The sequence below is a fragment of the Erythrolamprus reginae genome, chromosome 13, assembly GCF_031021105.1.
Source record: "Erythrolamprus reginae isolate rEryReg1 chromosome 13, rEryReg1.hap1, whole genome shotgun sequence".
NCBI classification, from domain to species: domain Eukaryota; kingdom Metazoa; phylum Chordata; class Lepidosauria; order Squamata; family Dipsadidae; genus Erythrolamprus; species Erythrolamprus reginae.
In genome coordinates, this window is record NC_091962.1 from 13,232,973 (window position 1) to 13,257,402 (window position 24,430).

The following is a 24,430-nucleotide window of genomic DNA, read 5'->3' on the forward strand; positions in this document are numbered from 1 at the left end:
GAAAGATCAAAAGCAACATGAGAAAATATTATTTTACTGAAAGAGTAGTAGATCCTTGGAACAAACTTCCAGCAGACGTGGTTAGTAAATCCACAGTAACTGAATTTAAACATGCCTGGGATAAACATATATCCATTGTAAGATAAAATACAGGAAATAGTATAAGGGCAGACTAGATGGACCATGAGGTCTTTTTCTGCTGTCAATCTTCTGTGTTTCTATGTTTCTATGTCAAATATGATTAGGGGATTAGAGACTAAAACATATGAAGAACGGTTGCAGGAACTGGGTTTATGTCTAGTTTAATGAAAAGAAGGTCCAGGGGAGATAGGATAGCAGCCTTCCAATATCTCAGGGGTGGCCCCAAAGAAGAAGGAGTCAAGTTATTCTCCAAAGCACCTGATGGTAGAACAAGAAGCAATGGGTGGAAACTAAACAAGGAGAGAAGCAACTTAGAACTAAGGAGAGAAAAAATTCATGACAGTGAGAATTATTCCATTCCATTCCATATATTCTATTCTATATTCTATTCTATGCAATATTCTATTATATTCAACTATTCTATTCTTATTCTATTCCAAAATTCTATGCCATTCTAACATCTCTCTCTAAATGAAAGCCACAACTGTTGAGTGGATCACATCTTTGAATCCTTGGCCATTTAAATTGGTGAAGGGAAACTTAATCCAAAGCACTGATTCGGTGGGTTGTTCATTAAAACAGTTTATTATACAGCTGGCTGCAACTGTGTTAAAACCGACAAAATATTTATTTACATATTACATCTGCATTTATTAAAACAATGTATACAGCTGCCCTTTTCACAGTCCAGGCAGCTTACAAGATCAAAAATCACAGCAGAAAGAAAACATGAATCCCACCGTGACTGTAATGCATCCAAGAAAGATAAATTCCCCCCATTTTCAGTTGGTGGAAGGAAGCTGCGTTAGTTCACAGAGAGTCCTCGATTTACAGCCATTCCTTTAGTGACTGTTTGAAGTCACTAAATGATTTGGGACAGGTGTTCACACTTGAAATCCTTGCAGGATCTCTGTGGCCCCATGAATTAAATTAGGGTGCCTGGGAACTGGCATTATTGATTACGGGTGTAGCATTTCACACAAATCTGACAAGGAAAGTGATAAAATGGGGCCAAACCTCACATAACGAATGTCTCAATAACAGGAAGGAAAGAGGGAGGGAGGGAGGAATGAAATGGTAGAAAAGATAGAGTATGATAGAGAATATGGATGAACAGACGGATATACAGATGATGGAGGGAGGGAGGGTGAGTGGAATGGATGGAGAGAGAGAGATGAATGATAGATGAGTGATGACAGATTAGATAGATAGATAGATAGATAGATAGATAAGATAGATAGATAGACAGACAGACAGACAGACAGATAGGATGGCTAGATAGATATGACAGATAGATGATAGATGTATGATAAGAGATAGATTAGATGGATGGATGGATAGATAGATAGATATTAATGGATGAATGAACAGATGGACAGATGACAGATATACAGATGATGGGTGGATGTTGTTAGGTGGTGGGTGCACCTTCACAGGGCACTGTTTTATGTTGTATGATGTGCAGTCTGTGTGTGTAACATTTAAAAAACCAATTTAAAAAAATATTTTTTTAAAAAAAATCCAGTCCAATGCAATTTAAATAATTTCCTTGCTCCAAAATTTTGAATGAAAGGCAAGGAAGTTCTGGGCTCCATTGGTGGTCGTAAGTCGAGGATTAGCAAAAACAGCCCCCACCCCCCACCCCAAAATAAACCCTAACGCAACTCAAGGGGATTTGGGTAGCTTCAGTAGAATTCCAAGGCGCCCAAATTTGTGAGCCTCCTCCCTTTTGCATTGACAAAAAATGAATATTTTAGAAGAAGACGTGGAGATTTCTGAAAAGAATCGCTACCCCAAAGTTCCTTCTGATTTTTGGTTTCCCCCTCCTCCCACCGATGACAAATTAGGCAAAGGTCAGAGGCCAGGACGGTTCTATCCAGAAGTCAGGCGATGAAGCCAAATATTTATTCCTCCGAGGAGGTCTTCCTGGGAGGGAGCCCTTCCGGGGGTGCCTTTGAAGCTTCTAGCGTGCTGTAGTGGTCCATCTCTTGAACCTCCAGGCCCTGGAAGGAGAGAAAACACCCCCGGGGGAGCTCAGGAGCCTTGGAATCACTTAAGTGTCACTTTGAAGTGTCACTAACTGACAGTACATTAAAATGAAATGGCATTGCGTAACAGCTGTCACAAGGGTTGCCATCTGCAATATACACAATGCGCATTATATATTTATCTACCTTATCTCTTCTACCCTGCTCTGTCTATATCTATTTTCCTACTCTATCTATGATCTCTCTGTCTGTCTATCAATCTATCGATATCTGTCATCTCTCTCTCTATTATCTATATTTATCAATCTACTATCTATCTATCCTTCATCCATCCATCTATCTACCATCTATCTATCTACATACAAATCTAATAAATTAATCTGGGTCAAATGAGGACCCAGATTGTTGGGGGCAAGAGGCTGGTTCTGTAAACCGCTTAGCGAGGGCTGTCAAAGAACTATGAAGCGGTCTATAAGTCTAAAGGCTATTGCTATTGTTGTGTTACCTTCTCTAGTCCGTTGCCCAGGCTCCACTCCGTAAAGGATTAGGGGCCGTTTAAATAAAGATGAATAAAGAGATTGATAGACAATTGGTTGGTTATGACGTTTAAAGCCCTACATAGCATTGGACCAGAGTACCTCCGGAACCGCCTGCTACCACACGAATCCCAGCGACCGATAAGGTCCCACAGAGTGGGCCTTCTCCAGGTCCCGTCGACTAAACAATGTCGTCTGGCGGGCCCCAGGAGAAGAGCCTTCTCTGTGGCGGCCCCGGCCCTCTAGAATCAACTCCTCCCGGAGATTAGAACTGCTCCCACCCTCCTTGTCTTCCGTAACCTACTCAAGACCCACCTATACCACCAGTCATGGGGGATTTGAGACATCTTTCCCCCAGGCTCTTTATAATTTATGTTTGGTATGTATGTGTTGACTGGTTTTAATATGATAGGGTTTTAGTTATTTCTTTTAATATTATATTGTTTTTGCCACTATAATATTGTCTTTATCATTGTTGTGAGCCGCTCCGAGTCTTCGGGGAGGGGCGGCATACAAATCTAATAAATTATTATTATTATTATTATTATTATTATTATTATTGTTGTTATTATTATTAATTACAAAAAATCCATCGATGGTGTCTGGATTTCAGGATCAAGGCATCTAATTTTGGGGGTTCCCCCAAAACGCTCACCTTAAGTCGGCAGTAGAGGACGGTCAAGCACCATCCCGTAGAGGAACAGAATCCCATCCAAAACGTAGCATAGCTGTGGTTCTTCTAAAGCTTCTGCAAACACAAAGAGTCCAGAGATTAATTAAAGTAGACAAATAAGCAGAGGTAGCCCTCAATTTACAACTGTTCATTTAGTGACCACTCAGAGTTACGATGATGATGTGAGTTGTGTTGGCCACCTTTAAGCCAGTCACATGACCCTTAAGCCACACACACCGGTCCCACCTGGTCCCATGGCCAGAAAGCCACACCCATAAAATAAGCTACACCCACAGTGTGGTAGTAAAAAATATTGCAGCCTTTCACTGCAGGGGAAGGAAAGACTTCCTGTAACAGAGAAAGGAGGAAACAGTTTCAAATCTGTGTCAATTTATTTTACTTCCAGGAGGCTAAGACCTGGTGTATCAAAAATTTCTCCATTTGTATCATTTAAGCAGAATTATTAAAAAGCAAAGCAAAGAAAACCAGTCCTGGATTATTATAATATTTTTCTTCAAAGGAATCTTGGGAAATCCAATATTTGCACAAAACAATAAAAAAACAAGAGATTGTAACATGGGGAGGGGGGGTGCAAGCAAAACACAAAAACACACAAAAAATGGCCTTGAATTTTAGATGGGGAGGATCCAACATCTATTGGAAGAGAGGTCATCCCCTTCAGCCCCCACCGTGAAAAATTGGTTAATGGGATCGAAAGTCCAAAGCATTTCCTATAGTGTATAAAAATTATACTTTTTAAAAATTAAATTCCCAGATTTTCTTTAAAAAATGAGTACTTTGAGGGTGGGGCAACCTGTTGCAAGAAGGGAGGATACCTATCAACACCCCCACCCTGGAAGTGGCTGATGGGACTTGTAATCCAAAGCATCCCCAATACAAGGTAGCCCTTGACCACAACTGAGCCCAAAATCTACATGGCTGAGTGAAACTTTTCTTAAGTGAGCTCTTCCCCATTTTGTGACCTTTCTTGCCACCGTTGTTAGGTGAATCACTGTAGTTGTTAAGTAAGTAGCATGGCTGTTAAAGTGAATTTGGCTTCCTCATTGACTTTGATTGGCAGAAGGCTGCAAAATGGGATCACGTGATCCCTGTACACTACAATCGTCATAAATATGAATCAGTGTCCAAGCGTCTGAATCTCGATCACGGGGATGCTAAGTGTGAAAAATCATAAGTCACTTTTTCTATGCCATTATAACTTTGAATGGTCATTAAATAATAATAATGATAATAGTAATAAGAATAATAATTAGGTCCCACAGAGTTGGCCTTCTCCAGGTCCCGTCGGCTAAACAATGTCGTTTGGCGGGATCCAGGAGAAGAGCCAAGAGCCTTCTCTGTGACGGCCCCAACCCTCTGGAATCAGCTCCCCCCGGAGATTAGAACTGCCCCCACCCTCCTTGCCTTTTGTAAAGTTCTTAAGACCCATCTCTGGCGTCAGGTATGGGGGAACTGAGACATCTCCTCCGGGCCTATATAGTTTATGCATGGTATGTTTTTGTGTATGTTTGTTTTTAATAATGGGGTTTTTAGTGTTTTTAAAATTATGAGATTTGTTCTTACATTGTTCTTGTTATTGTTGTGAGCCACCCCGAGTCTATGGAGAGGGGTGGCATACAAATCTAATAAATAATAATATTTATTATTATTATTATTATTATTATTATTATTATTATTATTATTTATTAGATTTGTATGCTGCCCCTCTAAGCAGATTCGGGGCAGCTCACAACAATAATAATAACAATGTGGAGTACTGTGTTCAGTTCTGGAGACCTCACCTACAAAAAGATATTGACAAAATTGAACGGGTCCAAAGACGGGCTACAAGAATGGTGGAAGGTCTGAAGTATAAAACGTATCAGGAAAGACTTAATGAACTCAATCTGTATAGTCTGGAAGACAGAAGGAAAAGGGGGGACATGATCGAAACATTTAAATATGTTAAAGGGTTAAATAGGGTTCAGGAGGGAAGTGTTTTTAACAGGAAAGTGAACACAAGAACAAGGGGACACAATCTGAAGTTAGTTGGGGGAAAGATCAAAGGCAACATGAGAAAGTATTATTTTACTGAAAGAGTAGTAGATCCTTGGAACAAACTTCCAGCAGACGTGGTTGGTAAATCCACAGTAACCGAATTTAAACATGCCTGGGATAAACATATATCCATTGTAAGATAAAATACAGGAAATAGTAAAAGGGCAGACTAGATGGACCATGGGGTCTTTTTCTAACGTCAATCTTCTATGTTTCTATGTGCAGTGTAATAAATCTAATATTTAAAAGAAAGTATCTAAAGCCCGTTATTTAAAAACCATACATCGTAAACATACCGTACATTAAAACTATACAAGCCTGGGGGAGATGTCTCAATTCCCCCATGCCTGGCGACACAGGTGGGTCTTAAGCAATTTATGAAAAACAACTGTTATGAACTGTTATAAGTGGAGGGCTGCCTGTAAAAGCCCAAATCTCCCTCTGATCTCTTAGTCCTCTGCAAAAATAATAAGAGATAATTTAAAAACTGGATATTTGTAGTGTGGTAGGGTGGGAAGGCAGCCTCCAACAGGAAAAAAAACAAAGCAAAAGGGGTGATTGCTGGCTGGTTACACCATGAATATCTATCTATCTATCTATCTATCTATCTATCTATCTATCTATCTATCTATCTATCATCTATTGGATTTATCTACCCCCCCTCTCTGAGGACTGGAGTGGTTTGCAACATATAAAATCTATATGAAATCTTTGAGACTAATTGTAAGAAATCCTATGAAAAAGTCTTGTTGTTAATTGGAAAATAAACAGATAATAAGACAGAATTTGAAGGAAACAATAAAAGTTTATTCTTAAAGGAGAACAGGTCCATAAAAACAATGGAGCAACACTATTTGACTATAGACTACAGTATATCAAATAAAGTTGTTTGGGAACAATCTACTCATAGAAACATAGAAGACTGACCGCAGAAAAAGAACTCATGGTCCATCTAGTCTTCCCTTATACTATTTCCTGTATTTTATCTTAGGATGGATCTATGTTTATCCCAGGCGTATTTAAATTCAGTGACTGTGGATTTACCAACCACCTCTGCTGGAAGTTTGTTCCAAGCATCTACTACTCTTTCAGTAAAATATTTTCTCATGTTGCTTTTGATCTTTCCCCCAACTAACTTCAGATTGTGTCCCCCTTGTTCTTGTGTTCACTTTCCTAATATAAACACTTCCCTCCTGAACCTTATTTAACCCTTTAACATATTTAAATGTTTCTCATATATATAACATATTTAAATGTTTCTCTTTAACATATTTAAATCTTACTCAAGCATTATTTATAAGATTGACTGATTGCAGAAGATACAGAAGAAGAACAGATATTATTATTATATGCCCACAAGATCATATGCTGCAACATCCTGCCTGTCAACAACTACTTCAGCTTCAACCACAACAACACAAGAGCACACAACAGGTTCAAACTTAATATCAACTGCTCCAAACTTGACAGTAAAAAATATGACTTTAGCAATCGAGTTGTTGAAGCATGGAACTCATGACCAGACTCCGTGGTGTCAACCCCAACATTTTCCCCTTAGACTCTCCACGGTTGACTTCTCGAGATTCCTTAGAGGTCAGTAAGGGGCGAGCATAAGTGCACTAGTGTGCCTTCTGTCCCCTGTCTAATTGTCTCTCGTATATTTTATATATCTTTTCTCCCATCCATATATCCTTCCTCTACTCTTCATTGATGTATTCTATTCTGATATATTTCCTTCTATCCCTTCCCCGATATTTACTACTACACGTTTTTATTCTCCTTAACTTTCAATTTGTATTGGACAAAATAAATAAATAAAAATAAAATAAATAAATTTAACAAAACAGAGGCCAAGAATACCATGTACGTATTCAAAATGGACAATGGTGTGTTTGTGTGATGTATGGAGATGATACATATAGATAATATATATAGATTAGATATAGATGTGCATGTAGATGGATGGATGATTGGATGGATGGATAATGGAAGATAAATCAATAGGTAGGTAGGTAAATTGTGAGAGCAGGCAACACAATTTCATTTTTAATATGGGCCAATGTGCCCACAGTAAAAAGGGAGAATAAAGGTTCCCTTATCTATCTTATTTTATTTTACAAATTGACACACACAAACAGGGGGCTCAGATTGATTTCCAAGGCACCAAAAGGCCAGAGAAGGAATAATGGATGGAAGCTGACCAAGGAGAGATTATTCAACCTGGAAATAATTAGGAACTTTCTGAGGGTGAAAGAGATCAACCAGTGCAGCAGAAGCTGCCTATGGAAGTCCTGGGAGATTGGGATGGACATTTGTCTGAAATGGTGCAGGGACTCCTGCTAGAATGGGGTTGGACTAGAAGATGACCCACAAGGTCCCTTGCAGCTGTCTCGCGGCAAGCTAATTTAAAGCACTGCCCAGTCGGCGTGCTCCTGTCAATCACCCTTACCTGTGAGCCCACCAAGAGCTCCGCGCCTTTCCCGCCAAGTGCTCTCCGACCGGCGATTGGCTGCTTTGGAAAACCTGCCCCTCGGATTGGCTGCGCCCCCTCCCCCTTCTCCTCCGATGGGCGGGACACTTTAAAAAACGTCGCTGGCTCCCGAGGCTGAGCTAAAACAAGCCTATTAAAAAGCCAGCTGCGTGTCCATCCTGCGAGGTAGACCAGGGAAGAAACACCACCATATGTCATTTGATTTTATGCTGTGGCTACATTAGACAAACCTTGCAAATCCCCCCTTTTCTATTACAGCCCAAGAAATTAAGGCTCTGTCGGAAGAGGGCGCTGCGACCCCTCTCTCCCCACGGCGCCTCTGGAGCCGAACGCAGTTTTTAGACCGCGACAGGTGCCTCTTGCGCGCTGAGGTAATCCTACTACAGTACAGTAATCCCTTTTTATCATTACTATTGTTTCAACTCCTACCCACAAATCGTCGCTACAGAGTACTGCACACCAAGACAACTAGACACAAGAACAGTTCTTTTCCAAACGCCATCACTCTACTAAACAAATAATTCCCTCAAAACTGTCAGACTTTCTACTAAATCTGCACTTCTATTCTACTAGTTTTTCTCATCATTCCTATCACCCATTTCCTCCCATGTTGACTGTATGACTGTAACTTGTTGCGTATATCCTAAGATTTTTATTAATATTGCTTCTTCATTGCTTATTTGACCCCTATGACAATCATTAAGTGTTGTATCACATGATTCTTGACAAATGTATATTTTATTTTATGTACGTTGAGAGCATATGCACCAAGACAAATTCCTTGTGTGTCCAATCACACTTGGCCAATAAAATTCTATTCTATTCTATTCTACTTATCAAATGTTTAATATGTTAAAATAAATAAATATTTTGAGGCTCTTAGACGTTGTGGGTCGCTGAGGGGAGCTAACGCATATAGCCTATTCTCGGGGATAGTAATTTTAGTCTATTCTCGGAGTAAAAACAGCACTTGAGGTAATTTTAGTCGATTCTCGGGGAGTAAGGAAGGCAACTCCGTTAATTTTAATAAGTAATTTTAAGAAGTAATTTTTTACCAGGACGTGTATTTCCTCAGGAGTAAAACACCAGTGGTGGTTGAGGAAACACCTCAAGGGCGTTTTATTTAAAGGGGTCCCAATACCTATGGGGAATGGCCACAGTCCCACGAAGTGGGTTTCCCCCAGGGAGATGGGGCAAATTTCTATTTTATTTATTTATTTATTCATTTGTCCAATACAAAAATACATAGGAAGAAAAATAGACATCTGGTAATATATATAAGGGTAAAAGTGAACTTAGAGGAGAGGATACATGAAAGGAAGAGAATATATATGATAGGTGAAAGAAAGGAAAGAGAAATTTCAAGGTCCCAAATAATTTTAACCAAGGCTGGAGTTTTTAGGAGTAAAATATAGATGGAGTCTGGGGTCATCTCAGCTGTGTTCTATTCAAAAGACCAAACCAGACCGTTGAGAGTTAAAAGGAGAGGAATAAAATGAAATTTTAGCCAGATGCAGTTAAGGGGGCTAAATTACCACAGGTGTATAGTATAAGAGTTAAAATTGACTTCAAGGTTTAATTGCTTCACTGCCTGCAGCTGTCCTTATGCTTTCTTGAATAAAGTTCAACTGTCTTGGACTGAGGAAAGAAATTTTAGCCCAAGTTTGAAGTTCTTTTAAAAAAGAAAAACATGTAGAGGACTAGCTACTTCAAGTAATTAAAGGTGGCAAGGTGAACTAAAGTTGCTTCAGGTTTATGAGTTGGCCTTGGTTTCTTGAAAAAAAGTCAAATCTTGAGGCTTGGGGTAAATATTTAGCCAATGTTTAATTTCTTAGAGTAATATACTGGTGGAAGCTAAGGTAACTTAGCCAGGTTAAATAATTAAATTAAGTCATAGTTAAAAATAGCTTTAATTTCACCCCTGCTCTAAAGGTAAAAATGACCTTAGGTAAAAATGACCTTGCTTTCAGGAATAAAGTGATTTTTTGGGGGGATCAGGTAATTTTAGTCAAGGCTCAGATTTATTTGGCCAAATAAAGTAGTATTTTAACATATGGAGGACTAGCTAATTCAAGTAAAGGGGAAAGTTAAATTACTACAAGACCAGGAGCTGACCCTTGCTTTTCAGGAATTAAAGCCAGTTCTTGGGATTGAAGTAATTCTAGCCAAGGTTCAATTCCTTAAACAAAGCCCGTAGAGGACTAGCTACTTAAAGGAACTAAAGGCAAATGTTACCTAAAATTAAGTCATGTCCAGGAGGTGATTTGACTTTCTTGCAGGAATTCTCAGGGGAATTTTAGGGATGCCTTCCTGTTCCTGCAGAGTGACAGAAACTCCTGGAGCTGGAGGTCATATCTTTGGGAACAGTAAAAACCAGGGGTCTGAAATATTCTCAAGGACACAAGATTCAAATTCATTCCATCTTTCCTCCTTTCACTCCTGGGAGCATAAAAGCACCTTTGTAAAATCCATGAATTGGTTTTCTAGTTTCTGAACATCAGGTGGTCATTTGGTGATGTTGACTTTTTATTATTCTTATTTCAAAGGCCCTCTACCTGATGGGAATCACAACAGACAAGCAGTCGAAGACATCAATGGTAGACCAGTTTTAATTCACTTTCCAATGTTGTATTTAACCAAAAGGCCTGACACGTACTATTGGCAACACGTGGTTTATTACTGCAACATGTGGTTTATTACTGCAACATGTGGTTTAGGTGCTTTAGTGAAGGTTTATTTTGGGGTGGAGGTTAAAAATTAATGGTGGTTAAAAATGTAACAAAAGTACCTAAAAGATATAAACAGTTTTTGTTGTGATATCATTTTAGCTATTGGCTGCGGTTGAACCAGAGGGGCAGCGTAGAAATGGCGGTGATGGCCAGTGTTCCCTCTAAGCTGCTCGGCGGCGCACCCAACAACGAACTGCCCCACGGAGTTTCCCAACGCTGCGCAGTGATGCCTGAGCTGCCAGGCAAAAGGACCACCGCGGTTGGAGTGCCGGGTCTGCGGAAGAACGGGGAAGCGACCAAGGTGGGCGAGACGGACGAAGGAAGCCCCCTTTACCTGCATGCAACTAAAAAGAGGGATTTACTCTCTCTCTCTCCCCCTCTCTCACACGCATGTAGACACACACTCAGGGCCACACAAGGGTTCTCTTCCCTCCCGCCTCCTTCCAAGAGTCTCCAACTTCGCAGCCGCCGCAGCTCCTCGACTCTCCTGCCCCGGGAGTGGAGCCAGGCGCCGTTTCTCCCCGCCCGCCGGTTGCAACCAGTGGTCTCCGATCCACCCCTCCCAAGACCGGCTTCCCCGCCTCAGCGCCCACCCACCCGCCTTGCAGAATCTGCGGTGGGGAGGTGCCAAGAGAGGCTCCCCCTGTAGCCATTCTCTCTCCTCGGTGGGGGCGCCACTGCCTCTGGAGCCACAGCCCCCACGTGGCCCGGGAAGGAAGAGGCACAGAGAGCCCCTGCCAGCCATCCCCGCAGCCCCCTTGGGAGGAAGCCCTTCCAGGCACTCGGCTGGCTGTTGTACTCTGACCGGCTTCACAGAGAAGAAAAGAGAGGAAGGAACGAAGAGAGAGAAAGAGAGAAAGAAAGGGAGGGAGAGAAAGGGAGAGAGAGAAAGGGAGGGAGAGAGAGAAAGGGAGGGAGGAAGAGAGAGAGAAAGGGAGGGAGAGAGAAAGGGAGGGAGGAAGCGAGAGGGGGAAAGAAAGAAAGCAAGAGGGAGGGAAGAAGGAAGGGAGAAAGAGGAAGGAAGAGAGAGAAAGAGAGAGGAAGGGAGGAAGAGAGAAAGAGAGAAAAAGGCCGTTGCCTGTCTCATTCAATCCCTGGAGACTCACCCTGCACAGCTTAGAACCAGAACAAAATCTCCAACGGCCCATTTTAATGGTAGATGTGGCTGTTGGGAGAATTATAGATTTTATAGGGTTTTTGCCTGGCGTAATTTGGCCATGGCGCTGGTTCTTAGAACCAGAACAAATTCCTCAATGGCCCATTTTAATGATAGGTGAGGCTGTTTGGAGAATTATAGATTTTATAGGGTTTTTGCCTGGCATAATTTGGCCATGGCGATGGTTCTTAGAACCAGAACAAATTCCTCAATGGCCCATTTTAATGATAGGTGAGGCTGTTTGGAGAATTATAGATTTTATAGGGTTTTTGCCTGGCATAATTTGGCCATGGCGATGGTTCTTAGAACCAGAACAAAATCTCCAACGGCCCATTTTAATGATAGGTGAGGCTGTTTGGAGAATTATAGATTTTATAGGGTTTTTGCCTGGCGTAATTTGGCCATGGCGATGGTTCTTAGAACCAGAACAAATTCCTCAATGGCCCATTTTAATGATAGGTGAGGCTGTTTGGAGAATTATAGATTTTATAGGGTTTTTGCCTGGCGTAATTTGGCCATGGCGATGGTTCTTAGAACCAGAACAAATTCCTCAATGGCCCATTTTAATGATAGGTGAGGCTGTTTGGAGAATTATAGATTTTATAGGGTTTTTGCCTGGCGTAATTTGGCCATGGCGATGGTTCTTAGAACCAGAACAAATTCCTCAATGGCCCATTTTAATGATAGGTGAGGCTGTTTGGAGAATTATAGATTTTATAGGGTTTTTGCTTCGCATAATTTGGCCATGGCGCTGGTTCTTAGAACCAGAACAAATTCTTCAATGGCCCATTTTAATGATAGGTGAGGCTGTTTGGAGAATTATAGATTTTATAGGGGTTTTGACTGGCATAATTTGGAGGAGAAGAGAGAGAGAGAAAGGGAAAGAGGGAGGGAGGAAGAGAGAGGGAGAAAGGGAGGGAGAGAGAAGGAAAGAAAGAGAGGGAGTGAGGTAGGTAGGGAGAGAGAGAGAAAGAAAGATAAAGAGAGGGAGGAAAGAAGGGGGAAAGAGGGAGAAAAGAGGAAGAAAGAGAGAGAAAGACAGGGAGGAAGAAAGAGAGAAGAAGGCCGTTGCTTGTCTCATTCAATCCCTGGAGACTCGTCCTGCACAGCTTCTCTGGGGTTCCACTGGGTGACCCTTTCGGCCCCTGAGAGAGCAGTGAGGGCGAATCACCCGAAGGACACAGCTGCCAGCCTCCTCCAGTCCCCGAGGACCCCCTCACTGTGGACCCCCTCCCTCCCCCCTTCTCTTTCGTGGAAAGAATGCCGGTACCTCTCAGACCTGTTTCCTTAGTGTTCTCTGAGCTTGGTAGTTTCCTTTGCAGATGTTTTTATTAGGGACTATTCAGTGCGAGGAGAGAGTTGGGTTTATTCTCACCTTGTGTTTAGTGTCAGTGTGGTTGAAAATGGTCTGGAGAGGAGTTGGACTGCTTGTTGATTCGGACGTTGTTCACTCTTGGTCTGTGTGTCTGATACTAACCTTGTGAGTGAATTTATGCGCATAGAGGTGTTGATTGCTGGTGAGGAGGCGTTTGGTTGTTTTTTGCTTCTGGCATTCTTTCCAAGAAAGAGAAGGGGGGAGGGAGGGGGTCCACCGTGAGGGGTCCTCAGGGACTGGAGGAGGCTGGCAGCTGTGTCCTTCGGGTGATTCGCCCTCACTGCTCTCTCAGGGGCCGAAAGGGTCACCCAGTGGAACCCCAGAGAAGCTTAGTGTGAGTCTCCAGGGATTGAATGAGACAGGGAACAGCCTTTTTCTCTCTTTCTTTCTTTCTCTCTTCCTTCCTTCTTCCCTTTCTTTCTCTCCCTCCCTTTCTCTCTCTCTCTTCCTCCCTCCCCTTCTCTCCCTCCCTCCCTTTCTCTCTCTTTCTCCCTCTCCCTCCCTTTCTTTCTCTCTCTCTCTCTCTTCCATCCTTCCTCTCTTTTCTTCTCTGTGAAGCCGGTCAGAGTACAACAGCCAGCCGAGTGCCTGGATGGGCTTCCTCCCAGGGGGATTGCGGGGATGGCGGGTGGGGGCCCTCTGTGCCTCCTCCTTCCCAGGCCACGTGGAGGCCGCAGCTCCAGAGACTGCGGCACCCCCACCGAGGAGAGAGAGCGGCTACAGGGAGACCCTCTCCTGGCACCTCCCCACCGCAGACTCTGCAAGGCAGGCGGGCGGGCACTGTGGCAGGGAAGCCGGTCTTGGGAGGGGCGGATCGGACACCACCGGTTGCAACCAGCGGGCGGGGAGAAACGGCGCGCGGCTCCACTCCCGGGGCAGGAGAGGCGAGGAGCAGCGGTGGCTGCGAAGTTGGAGACTCTTGGAAGGAGGCGGGAGGGAAGAGAACCCTTGTGTGGCCCTGAGTGTGTGTCTATATGTGCATGAGAGACAGGGAGAGAGAGACAGTAAATCCCCCCTTTGACTTGCCTGCAGGTAAAGGGGGCTTTCTTTGCCCCTCTCGCCCACCTTAGTCGCTCCCCCACTCTTCCACAGACCCGGCACTCCGACCGCGGCAGTCCTCCTGCCTGGCAACTCAGGCATCACTGCACAGTGTTGGGAAACTCCGCGGGGCAGTTCGTTGTTGGGTGTTCGTTTTTGCCTGGCATAATTTGGCCATGGCGCTGGTTCTTAGAACCAGAACAAAATCCCCAATAGCCCATTTTAATGCTAGAGGTGGATGTTGGAGGATTATAGATGTTATAGGGTTTTTGCCTGGCGTAATTTGGCCATGGCGATGGTTCTTAGAACCAGACAGAAAACCCCAATGGCGCACAAGGACAATTGATTGCAGTTACATTTTCATGGCCACCATAGCCTGAGGTGTCCTGGGCCTCCTTTCTCATTCTGTGGTTCTGTGCCAGCACTTGCAGCCTGGCAATGGTTAGCTGTCCTTCCTCTCTGCTACGTGATCACAGCCAATTCACCCAGCGAGACTTTCTTCTGGCTAATTTGGTAGAGCAGGAGAATTGAACGCCAGTCAATCCCTGTGCCCTGGGATTGGCCCTCTGCCTTCTCAGTGGATGGCTGTGGCCTTGGACACCGGAGAGGCGGGAGACAGAGCGCTGGGATCTGGAAAACCTCACCGGTGTTGGTCTGGCATCATGCTTCTGCCATGGCTGCCATGTCCTTTGCATTTATCCCCGAACTCCACTTCCCATGATGCAGGCCACCTTGCCCCCACCCTCAAGGTCTCCTGCCATGGGCTGGTGGCATTTCGGGGTTCATGCAAAGTGCATGGCAGTGAAGGGAGAAGCGTGTGTGCCGGACCCCCACGTGGGCCTTTCCAGACCCTGACGCTCTGTCCCCTGCCTCTCCGGTGTCCGAGGCCTCTACCATCCATTGAGAAGGCAGAGAACCATCCCTCGGTGCAGGTATTGGCCGGCATTTGGTTTTGCTGCCCTTCAAATGGGCCATTATTAACTCTCCCTGGTTATTGGCTGTGACCATGCAGTTGGGTGGGAGGTGGAAGGATGGTGGACACCAGTGACCAGGGATGGCAGAAGACCAGAATGAATGCCCAAGCTCGGTCAGCCCTGCGATGGGGGTGCAGGGCCGTAGCGAGTGCAAAAATATCTCTGTGATCAATTGTCCCTTCTGGCCTTTGTAGGGCAGTTGGTCAAGTCCTTGGTGATTTGGCCATGGCAAATTCTGTGTAAATGTAAGAGCCTGCATAAGCAGGGTGGAAATTGTGTTGCCGCCCCCCCACAATAAATGCAAAACACACATACACAAATCACCCATGTAAGGAAAGCCGAGGGGCCCCTGAACTACCCCACCCCAGTTTCCCACTCACAACCCCACTATAAAAAATAAACAGCTGCCAATCAGCCCTGCCAGGTAGACCAGGGAAAACACAACCAGGTAAGCTACAGTAGAAATACTTTATTGTGAAGCTATTGCAAAAATACAGCCCTTATTTAAGAGCTGCCTCATTTAGTCCCCATTCAAAGTGTCTTTGCCTCCAATCTCCACCCTGAGAACCTTCCGAGGTCTGAAGCACAAAGAAAATCTGAAGGAGAATCAATGGTGAGTTTCAAACATTGTTTACTACCGGTTCTGTGGGCGTGGCTTGGTGGGCGTGGCAGCAGGTAACATCTCCATCCTCTTCCCACTCCAGGGGAAGGTTCCTGCAACGTCCCCATTTCAGCTGGGCCTCGGGAGGCAGAGAACATCTCTCGAACTCAAGCTTAGAGAAAAGACCATTCAAACACTTCAGAAACTGGTGGGTATGCTGGGTGGCCTCCTAGAGAAGGACCACTGGTGGCTTTGTACAGTCCTTGTGGTCTCCAGCCTTCCAGGGATCTTGACCAACGCGGGTAAGTCTTCCTTCCATGGTAGAACTTCCACCTTGCGTGAATCCACCTGGAGTCAACCCGGGATTCACGCAAGGTGTGTTTGGACGTGGGCTGAAAGTCCACCCTATCGTGGTCTCACTCCCTTCTTTCTTCCTCAGATTTGGAAGGAAAAGCCTCAAGACTTCTGCCGACTCCTACGTTCTGCTGAAGCCCAACCTACACCAAGACCTGTGACAGCTGACGCGTCGTCTCCACTTCTTCACCGTCTTCACCTGCAACATCTCCCTCTTCTCAACGGCTTCCTGAGACCAAGACAACGAGATCCTCCTCTTCCCGCGGTTCAGATGTATTTTATGTAAATCCTCAGTTTATGTAAACACATTTTTAAAAACCCTCTGTGAAAAACACACTTCTGTCCTATAAGATCTTCTGTAACAAAACCCGTGTTCATGATTTTCTTCTTGTGTTTTCATTTTGTTGGTGGTTCTGGTGGGTATTTCAAAAAAATAATGTTTTATTAGAAATATTCATGTGATGCCCTGGGATTTGCCACTGGGGGGGCCATGAGAGTAGCTTTTATCACTTCAATGCAGGTTGTAATGCTCTCTGCTGTACAGCTAGTTCTCGATTCACAATCATCATTTTTCACACTTAGGACCATTGCAGCAGTTCCCATGTAGCTAAATTCCACCGCATGTTTGCACGGATTGGATAACTGATGCTCACATTATGAAAGGTTTCACCAGCTGCCCTTCATAAACACCCTGGATTCCTTTCTCTTAGCCTTTATATTAAATTTAGGGGGTCACCCGACTCCAAACAGTTTTGGGCAGCTTACAATTGAAAAGTATTCTTTTTAAAATGTGTGCCAAAAACAAAAACCCTAACACACCCCAGTTTAAAAGGGGGAAATGGTATTGGCTTAATAACCCTGCTACCTCACTAGAATGAGACTGTTGTGTCTCATTCACAACCAGCCTATTAAGAAGCCTGCTGCGTGTCCATCCTGCCAGGTAGACCAGGGAAGAAACACCACCATATGTCCTTTGATGTCATGGTGTGGCTGCTTTAGGCAAACTTTGCAAATCCCCCCTTTGCTTTACAGCCCAAGAAATTACTGAGGCTCTGGCCCTGCCCTCGTTCGTGCTTTGGGCTCAGCAGCCTCTTATTTGAGGGCATTAAATATGAATTATACATACAAATGTGGGAATCATAGGAATTATTTTCTATTTTCATAGTTTTTATGGGCAAGGACGCTGCAAAAAGGTTTTGTGCTTTTAATCGTCGATAGAAGACGGTCAGTCATACTTTTTTCCTCCTTTATTGACAATTGATTTGGCCGTTCTAGGAACAAAGCTCTCTTACTCCCCGAATTTCCCATTCGGCACAGATTTGGCCGCTCTAGGAACAAAGCTCTCCTACTCCCCGAATTTCCCATTCGGCACAGATTTGGCCGCTCTAGGAACTAAAGCTCTCTCCCCGAGCCTCGGCCGCCGCGCCCAATCCGCAGGCGCCCACCCAACATGAAGCCGGATTGGACGCGGTTGCGGCCGCCCACTTTTTTGATTGGTAGAACGAGGGCGGTGCCGTAAATAGTTGAATGGACGCGCGCGTTGCGACCCTTTTTTTTTTTCTTGAGGGAATTTTTCCTGTAATAGCGCGAAAAGGAAGCGATAATGGAGCCGGGAATGATGGATGCTGTGGTAGCCGACCTTAAGGGGTGAATTCCCAGCCAGCATGCTTTAAGATGGGTGGACTTCAGAATTCCCAGCCGACCTATTTTAAGATATGCTCTATTTAAAAAAAAAGAGAGAATGCTTCAACCGCAACAACACAAGAGCACGCAACAGATTCAAACTTAATACGAACCGCTCCAAACTTGACGGTAAAAAATATGATTTCAACAATCGAGTTATCGAAGCGTGGAACTCATTGCGAGACTCAATTGTGTCAACCCCTAACCCCCAACATTTCTCCCTTAGACTCTCCACGATTGACCTCTCCAAGTTCCTAAGAGGTCAGTAAGGGGCGTACATAAGTGCACTGGTGTGCCTTTCATCCCCTGTCCAATTGTCTTATATATTTTCTTTCTTTCATATATCCTCTCCTCTAAGTTCACTTTACCCTTATATATATTACTACATGTCTATTTTTCTTCCTATGTATTTGTGTATTGGACAAATGGATGAATGAATAAATAAATAAATAACACGTGAGATATTTGCCTTTGTCCAAAGTTGCCATTAAAACCCAAACAGGGACCATGGATTTCATTAAGCCACGGCTTCTAATTATTAATTTTTATTTATTTACATTTTCTTACAGGTTTTTTTTTTTGCTTTGTTGCTGGGCAGGAGTATTAGACATTGGGAGAATTAATCTCTTTCTGTTTTTTTAGTAATCTAGTTTATTTAGTAATCTAGATTATTTAGTAATAATCTATGGAGATTATTTCTCCCCCAAAGAGCTGCTTTTTCCATCCTTCTACCACTAATAATTATAATAATAATTATTATTTATTATAATTAATTATAATTATTATTATTTATTAGATTTGTATGCCACCCCTCCGCAGACTTGGAGCAGCTTACGAATACTGCTCAGAAATGTGTGAAAGCAAGAAAAACCCCAAACAGTGAACTCTTTCCTTTTCTAACCATTTCCTTTTTGTTATTTTAAGAATCGCTCTGGTCAAATTCTTTGAAACTGTCTAAAGTCAAAAAATCAATTGGCTCAGGTTTTAAGGCACCAGGTATCTTTTGATCCATCCATTAAGCACAAGATGTACAGTTTGGGGAGTAAAGAGAGAATAAAAATATAAAAGAAACTCAGGCAAAAAAAATATGAATAAAATCAGGGTATAAATAAATAGAATAGAGCTGGAAGGGGGAACTTAGAAGTCTTCTAGTCTATCCCTCTGCTCAAGTAGGAGAACTTTGACCATTTCAGACAAGTGATTGTCCAGTCTCTTCTTAAAAATCTCCAGTGATGAAGCACCCACAACTTCTGGTGGCGAGTTGTTCCACTGGTTAAAGACGTAAAGGAAAATAAATTGAAAAGAAAAGCAGAATATCAGATAGAAAGCCGTGACATTTCCTTGCCTTTCCAATTCAATTGATTCTGGAACTAACCCGGATGGTTTAATTTGGGCTGAAAAAATTCTTGGAACACGACTTTTATCAAATGTGGCTAAATTGCTAAATGTTGTACAAAGATGCTAAGACTTTGAAAAGAGGGCAGAGAAGAGCCACAAAGAGGACTAGGGGACTGGAGGCTAAAAACATGAGGAACGGTTGCAGGAACTGGGTTTATGTCTAGTTTAATGAAAAGAAGGACCAGGGGAGACAGGATAGCAGCCTTCCAGTATCTCAAGGGTTGCCACAAAGAAGAAGGAGTCAAGCTATTCTCCAAAGCACCTGAGGTAGAACAAGAAGCAATGGGTGGAAACTAAACAAGGAGAGAAGCAACTTAGAAACTAAGGAGAAGAAATGTCATGACAGTGAGAATTATTCTATTCCATTCCATTCCATATATTCTATATTCTATTCTAGTCTAGTCTATATTCTATTCTATTCCTATTCTATTCAATATTCAATATTCTATTCTATTCTACTATTCTATTCTATTCTATATTCTATTCCAAAATTCTATGCCATTCTAATATCTCTCTCTAAATTAAAGCCACAACTGTTGAGCAGATCACATCTTTGAATCCTCGGCCGTTTACGTTGGTGAAGACAAACTTAATCCAGAACACTGATTTTGGTGGGTTGTTCATTAAAACAGTTTATTATACAGCTGGCCGCAACTGTGTTAAAACTGACAAAATGTTTATTTACATATTACGTCTGCATTTATTAAAACAATGTATACAGCTGCCCGTTTCCCAATCCAGGTGGCTTACAAGATCAAAAATCACAGCAGAAAGAAAACATGAATCCCACCATGACTCTTAATGCATCCGAGAAAGATAACAAACCCCCCCCCCCCCCATTTTCAATTGGCAGAAGAAAGCTGCGTTAGTTCACAGAGAGTCCTCGATTTACAGCCATTTACACCGATGACAAATTAGGCAAAGGTCACAGGCCGGGACAGTTCTATCCAGAAGTCAGGTGATGAAGCCAAATATTTATTCCTCCGAGGGGGTCTTCCTGGGAGGGAGCCCTCCCGGGGGTGCCTTTGAAGCTTCTAGGGTGCTGTAGTGCTCCATCTCTTGAACCTCCAGGCCCTGGAAGGAGAGAAAACACCCCCGGGGGAGCTCAAGAGCCTTGGAATCACTGAAGTGTCACTTTGAAGTGTCACTAACTGGCGTACATTAAAATGAAATGGCATTGCGTAACAGCTGTCACAAGGGTTGCCATCTGCAATATACACAATGCGCATTATATATTTATCTACCTTATCTCTTCTACCCTGCTCTGTCTATATCTATTTTCCTCCTCTATCTATGATCTCTCTGTCTGTCTATCAATCTATCGATACCTGTCATCTCTCTCTATATATCTATTATCTATATTTATCAATCTACTATCTATCTATAATTCATCCATCCATCTATCTACCATCTATCTATCTATCTACATACAAATCTAATAAATCATTATCTGTCTGTCTGTCTCTCTCTCTCTCTCTATCTATCTATCTAGGTATCTATCTGTCTGTCTGTCTGTCTATCTTTCTATCTGTCTATCTGTTTATCTATCTAGGTATCTATCTTACAGTATATCATCTATATCTATTTATCATCTACCTACTATCTATATCTATTTGTCATCTACCATCTATCTATCTATCTATCTATCTTTCTATCTCTATCTACAATATATCTATACAGTAATCTATATCTATGTATCTATGTATCTGTCTGTCTGTCTGTCTGTCTGTCTCTCTCTCTCTCTCTCTCTCTCTCTCTCTATCTATCTATCTATCTATCTATCTATCTATCTTACAGTATATCTATCATCTATATCTATTTATCATCTACCTACTATCTATATCTATTTGTCATCTACCATCTATCTATCTATCTATCTATCTTTCTATCTCTATCTACAATATATCTATACAGTAATCTATATCTATGTATCTATGTATCTGTCTGTCTGTCTGTCTGTCTCTCTCTCTCTCTCTCTCTCTATCTATCTATCTATCTATCTATCTATCTATCTATCTATCTATCTTACAGTATATCTATCATCTATATCTATTTCTCATCTACCCCCTATCTATCTTTCTTTCTTTCTATCTCTATCTACAATATATCTATAATCTATATCTATTTATGTATCTATGCATCTATCTATGTATCTATCTATCATTCCAGACAAATGGCTGTCCGGTCTGTTCTTAAAAACCTCCAGGGATTAAGCATCTACAATTTCTGGTGGCAAGCCGTTCCTCTGGTTAATAGTTCTCTCCGTCAGGAAAGTTCTCTTTCATTCTAGATTGAACCTCTCTTGATTGGGTCTCTTAATGAGCTTTTATTCGTCTCACCACAGAGTAAGATTTTTCTTTGTATGATTCCTAATGTTTAACCAACATCCTTAGAGTAGAAAGAAAGGGAAGGAAGGTGAAACCTACCGTGTAGACGCCTTCCACTTTCTAGAAAATGGAGGAGAAAAAGGATTAAAATTCAGGGGAACAAAACGGACCCCCACACACTCCATTCCCCCAAACCCACCCTTACAATATGAAGGGTTTGGTGTACATTTTATTCTTTTCCAAATCCTGGGGGTCCTCACCTTACGACCATAATGAACACTTCTGTTGCTAAGCAAGCCAATTCTTCCCCGAGCTTTTCTCCGCTGTACGACCTTTCCATTAAGTGAATCATTGTGAAATTTCTTGTAGTTTAGCTCAGAGATAACTCTGGTGGTTGCTTAGCCCCAACATCTACTTCTGGTTGGGGCCCTAAGGAGTCCCGGTGAGGTGGAGAGGAGTGGCTGGGAGGGGAGGAATGAGTAGAGGCTGGCGAGGCGCCCCTTGACACGAGTGAGGTGGAGTTGGCCACGCCCACCCAGTCACATGGCCACCTAGCCACGCCCACCCAGCCGGTCATTAGGCAGATGGTACTAGCGGTCCACGGGATTTAAAAATGATGAATTCAGCAGTCCCTGAGGAAAGGTTGGGGATATTTGCGATACAGATCGTTCTTAACTTACAACGGTTCGTTTAGTGACCGTTCGAGGTTGCAACGGCCCTGAGAAAATGGGACTTTTGAGGTCACAACGGTACAGCGACTCGATGACCCTTTTTTCACACAACCGTTGCAGCATCCCTGTTTTCAGATTCAGATGACTCGTGTTTATGACCGGGGTCACGTGATTCCCCTTTGGTGACCCTCCAATGAGTAAATTCAACAAGGAAGATGGATTCGCTTAACGACCAGGCTACTAATTTAATAATTGCAGTGATTCCGTTATCAACGGTTGACAAGCAAGGTCGTAAAACAGGATCAAGCTCGCCTAACGGATGTCTCGCTTAGTAACATAAATGTTGGTCTCGATTATGGTTGTAAATCGTGGGCAACCTGTAAAATAATTGACGGACGTACCTCGTAGATGACAGGGGAGTCCTGAGCCTTGTTCTTCTTCATATCCAGGAACTGATTAAAAAGGAGGAATACAGAGATCGTCAGGGTTCCAGGTAACACCCAAATTTAAATCAGAGTCCAAGTCAAGGCATTCCTCAAAGTTCCCATTTATTTCCGGAGCCATCCTGGCACCTACACTGGGGAACCCGAATCTGAGCTTCCCACCCACAAACTTGTCACGCTGCCCACTCAGGTTGTGCCAGCGTGGCAACTCCTCCTTCCGCTTCCACCCAGGTGGTGCACATAGGATGGCCTTGAACCTCTCGAACGAATGCTTTGTGGCTGTATCAGCTCCCTCATGAAAATCACCCCTCCCAAGTTCCCGTAAACATTATAAGCCTTCTACAGATAGTGTAGCAAGCCACTGATTTATCACCAACTTCTGCGCCAGCTTGACAGAGATCAATAAATCTTGCGATCGATTGATTTGCGAACAAAACTGGTGACAGGAAGGGCATCTGGCCATTAAAACACTCTGCTATCTCCATGTTGTGGCCTGCCAGCAGGCCATGCAATTGATATCAGATCCTGCAAGAGGAGACCAACTTGGTCATACTCCAGCGGCCTATATAGCTGGCAGCTGAGTTGGACTGTGAGGAGGATGGTGAGGAGTTGGTGACCAGAGACAGAAGTTCATCCAAGGCCCTTGGAACCTCCAGAAACTCCCATCAGTGACGAGGAAGAAGAGGCCTCTCCTCTTCTTGATGCAAGAGCGCGCAGGGCTGCTAACAGACAGGAATGGTTACTCCAGAGGAAGTCTCCTCTGGAGTAAGACTGGATTCTAATCGGCTATTCCCCTAGTCTACTTAAGGACATCAGAGGCAGATAACAAGCTGTAGAGAACAATGTTTGTGAACCCCAAAGACTTCTACTTTGTTTCCTCTGCTACTGTTTCGGTTATCTATAACTCCTTTTAGGCATTTTGCCAGTTCTCTGAAGCTATGTAAAATAATTAAGATCTATTTGCTTTTCATGGCTTTAAAACTCTTTGAACCGATACCAGCTATTAATGAAGGTTAATTAGTAGCTGGTTGCTTGCCAAAAACAGACTGCTTTTAGATTGGTGTGTGCATATTCACTGCTAAGGTGTTTAGTAATGGTGTTTGCATTAAATAAGTGCGTACAGATGGGTGTTGTATGCCGGTGTGCCGTGGCTAGAATGTAGCACTGCAGGCTCCTTCAGCTAACTGCTAGCTGTAGTTCAGCGGTTCAAATCTCACCACCGTCTCAAGGTTGGCTCAGCCTTCCATCCTTCCGAGGTGGGTCAAATGAGGACCCAGATTGTTGGGGGCAAGAGGCTGGTTCTGTAAACCGCTTAGCGAGGGCTGTCAAAGCACTGTGAAGCGGTCTATAAGTCTAAAGGCTATTGCTATTGTTGTGTTGCCTTCTGTAGTCCGTTGCCCAGGCTCCACTCCGTAAAGGATTATGAGGCCGTTTAAATAAAGATGAATAAAGAGATTGATAGACAATTGGTTGGTTATGACCTTTAAAGCCCTACATGGCATTGGACCAGAGTACCTCCGGAACCGCCGGCTACCGCACGAAACCCAGCGACCGATAAGGTCCCACAGAGTTGACCTTCTCCAGGTCCCGTCGACTAAACAATGTCGTCTGGCGGGCCCCAGGGGAAGAGCCTTCTCTGTGGCGGCCCCGGCCCTCTGGAATCAACTCCCCCGGAGATTAGAACTGCTCCCACCCTCCTTGTCTTCCGTAACCTACTCAAGACCCACCTATACCACCAGGCATGGGGGATTTGAGACATCTTTCCCCCAGGCTCTTTATAATTTATGTTTGGTA

General features: G+C 43.3%; 1 protein-coding gene across 2 annotated transcripts in view; it reads right to left on the minus strand.

Annotated features, from left to right (window-relative positions):
• Nucleotides 1-971: 971 nt before the first annotated feature.
• Nucleotides 972-24,430, minus strand: part of LOC139175373 (high affinity immunoglobulin epsilon receptor subunit gamma-like) — a 33,644-nt gene continuing 10,185 nt past the window's right edge. Inside the window, exons 3-6 of one of the 2 annotated variants that reach the window (XM_070766455.1) lie at nucleotides 22,595-22,645; nucleotides 21,622-21,642; nucleotides 20,127-20,269; nucleotides 972-1,056 (exon numbers count right to left, since the gene is read on the minus strand). In XM_070766455.1, the coding sequence (XP_070622556.1) occupies nucleotides 20,171-20,269; nucleotides 21,622-21,642; nucleotides 22,595-22,645 (171 nt within the window). In that variant the 3' untranslated portion in view covers nucleotides 972-1,056; nucleotides 20,127-20,170. Of the gene's footprint in view, nucleotides 1,057-19,801; nucleotides 20,270-21,621; nucleotides 21,643-22,594; nucleotides 22,646-24,430 lie in introns of those variants that run through there. The other variant, XM_070766454.1, reaches the window with a different exon arrangement.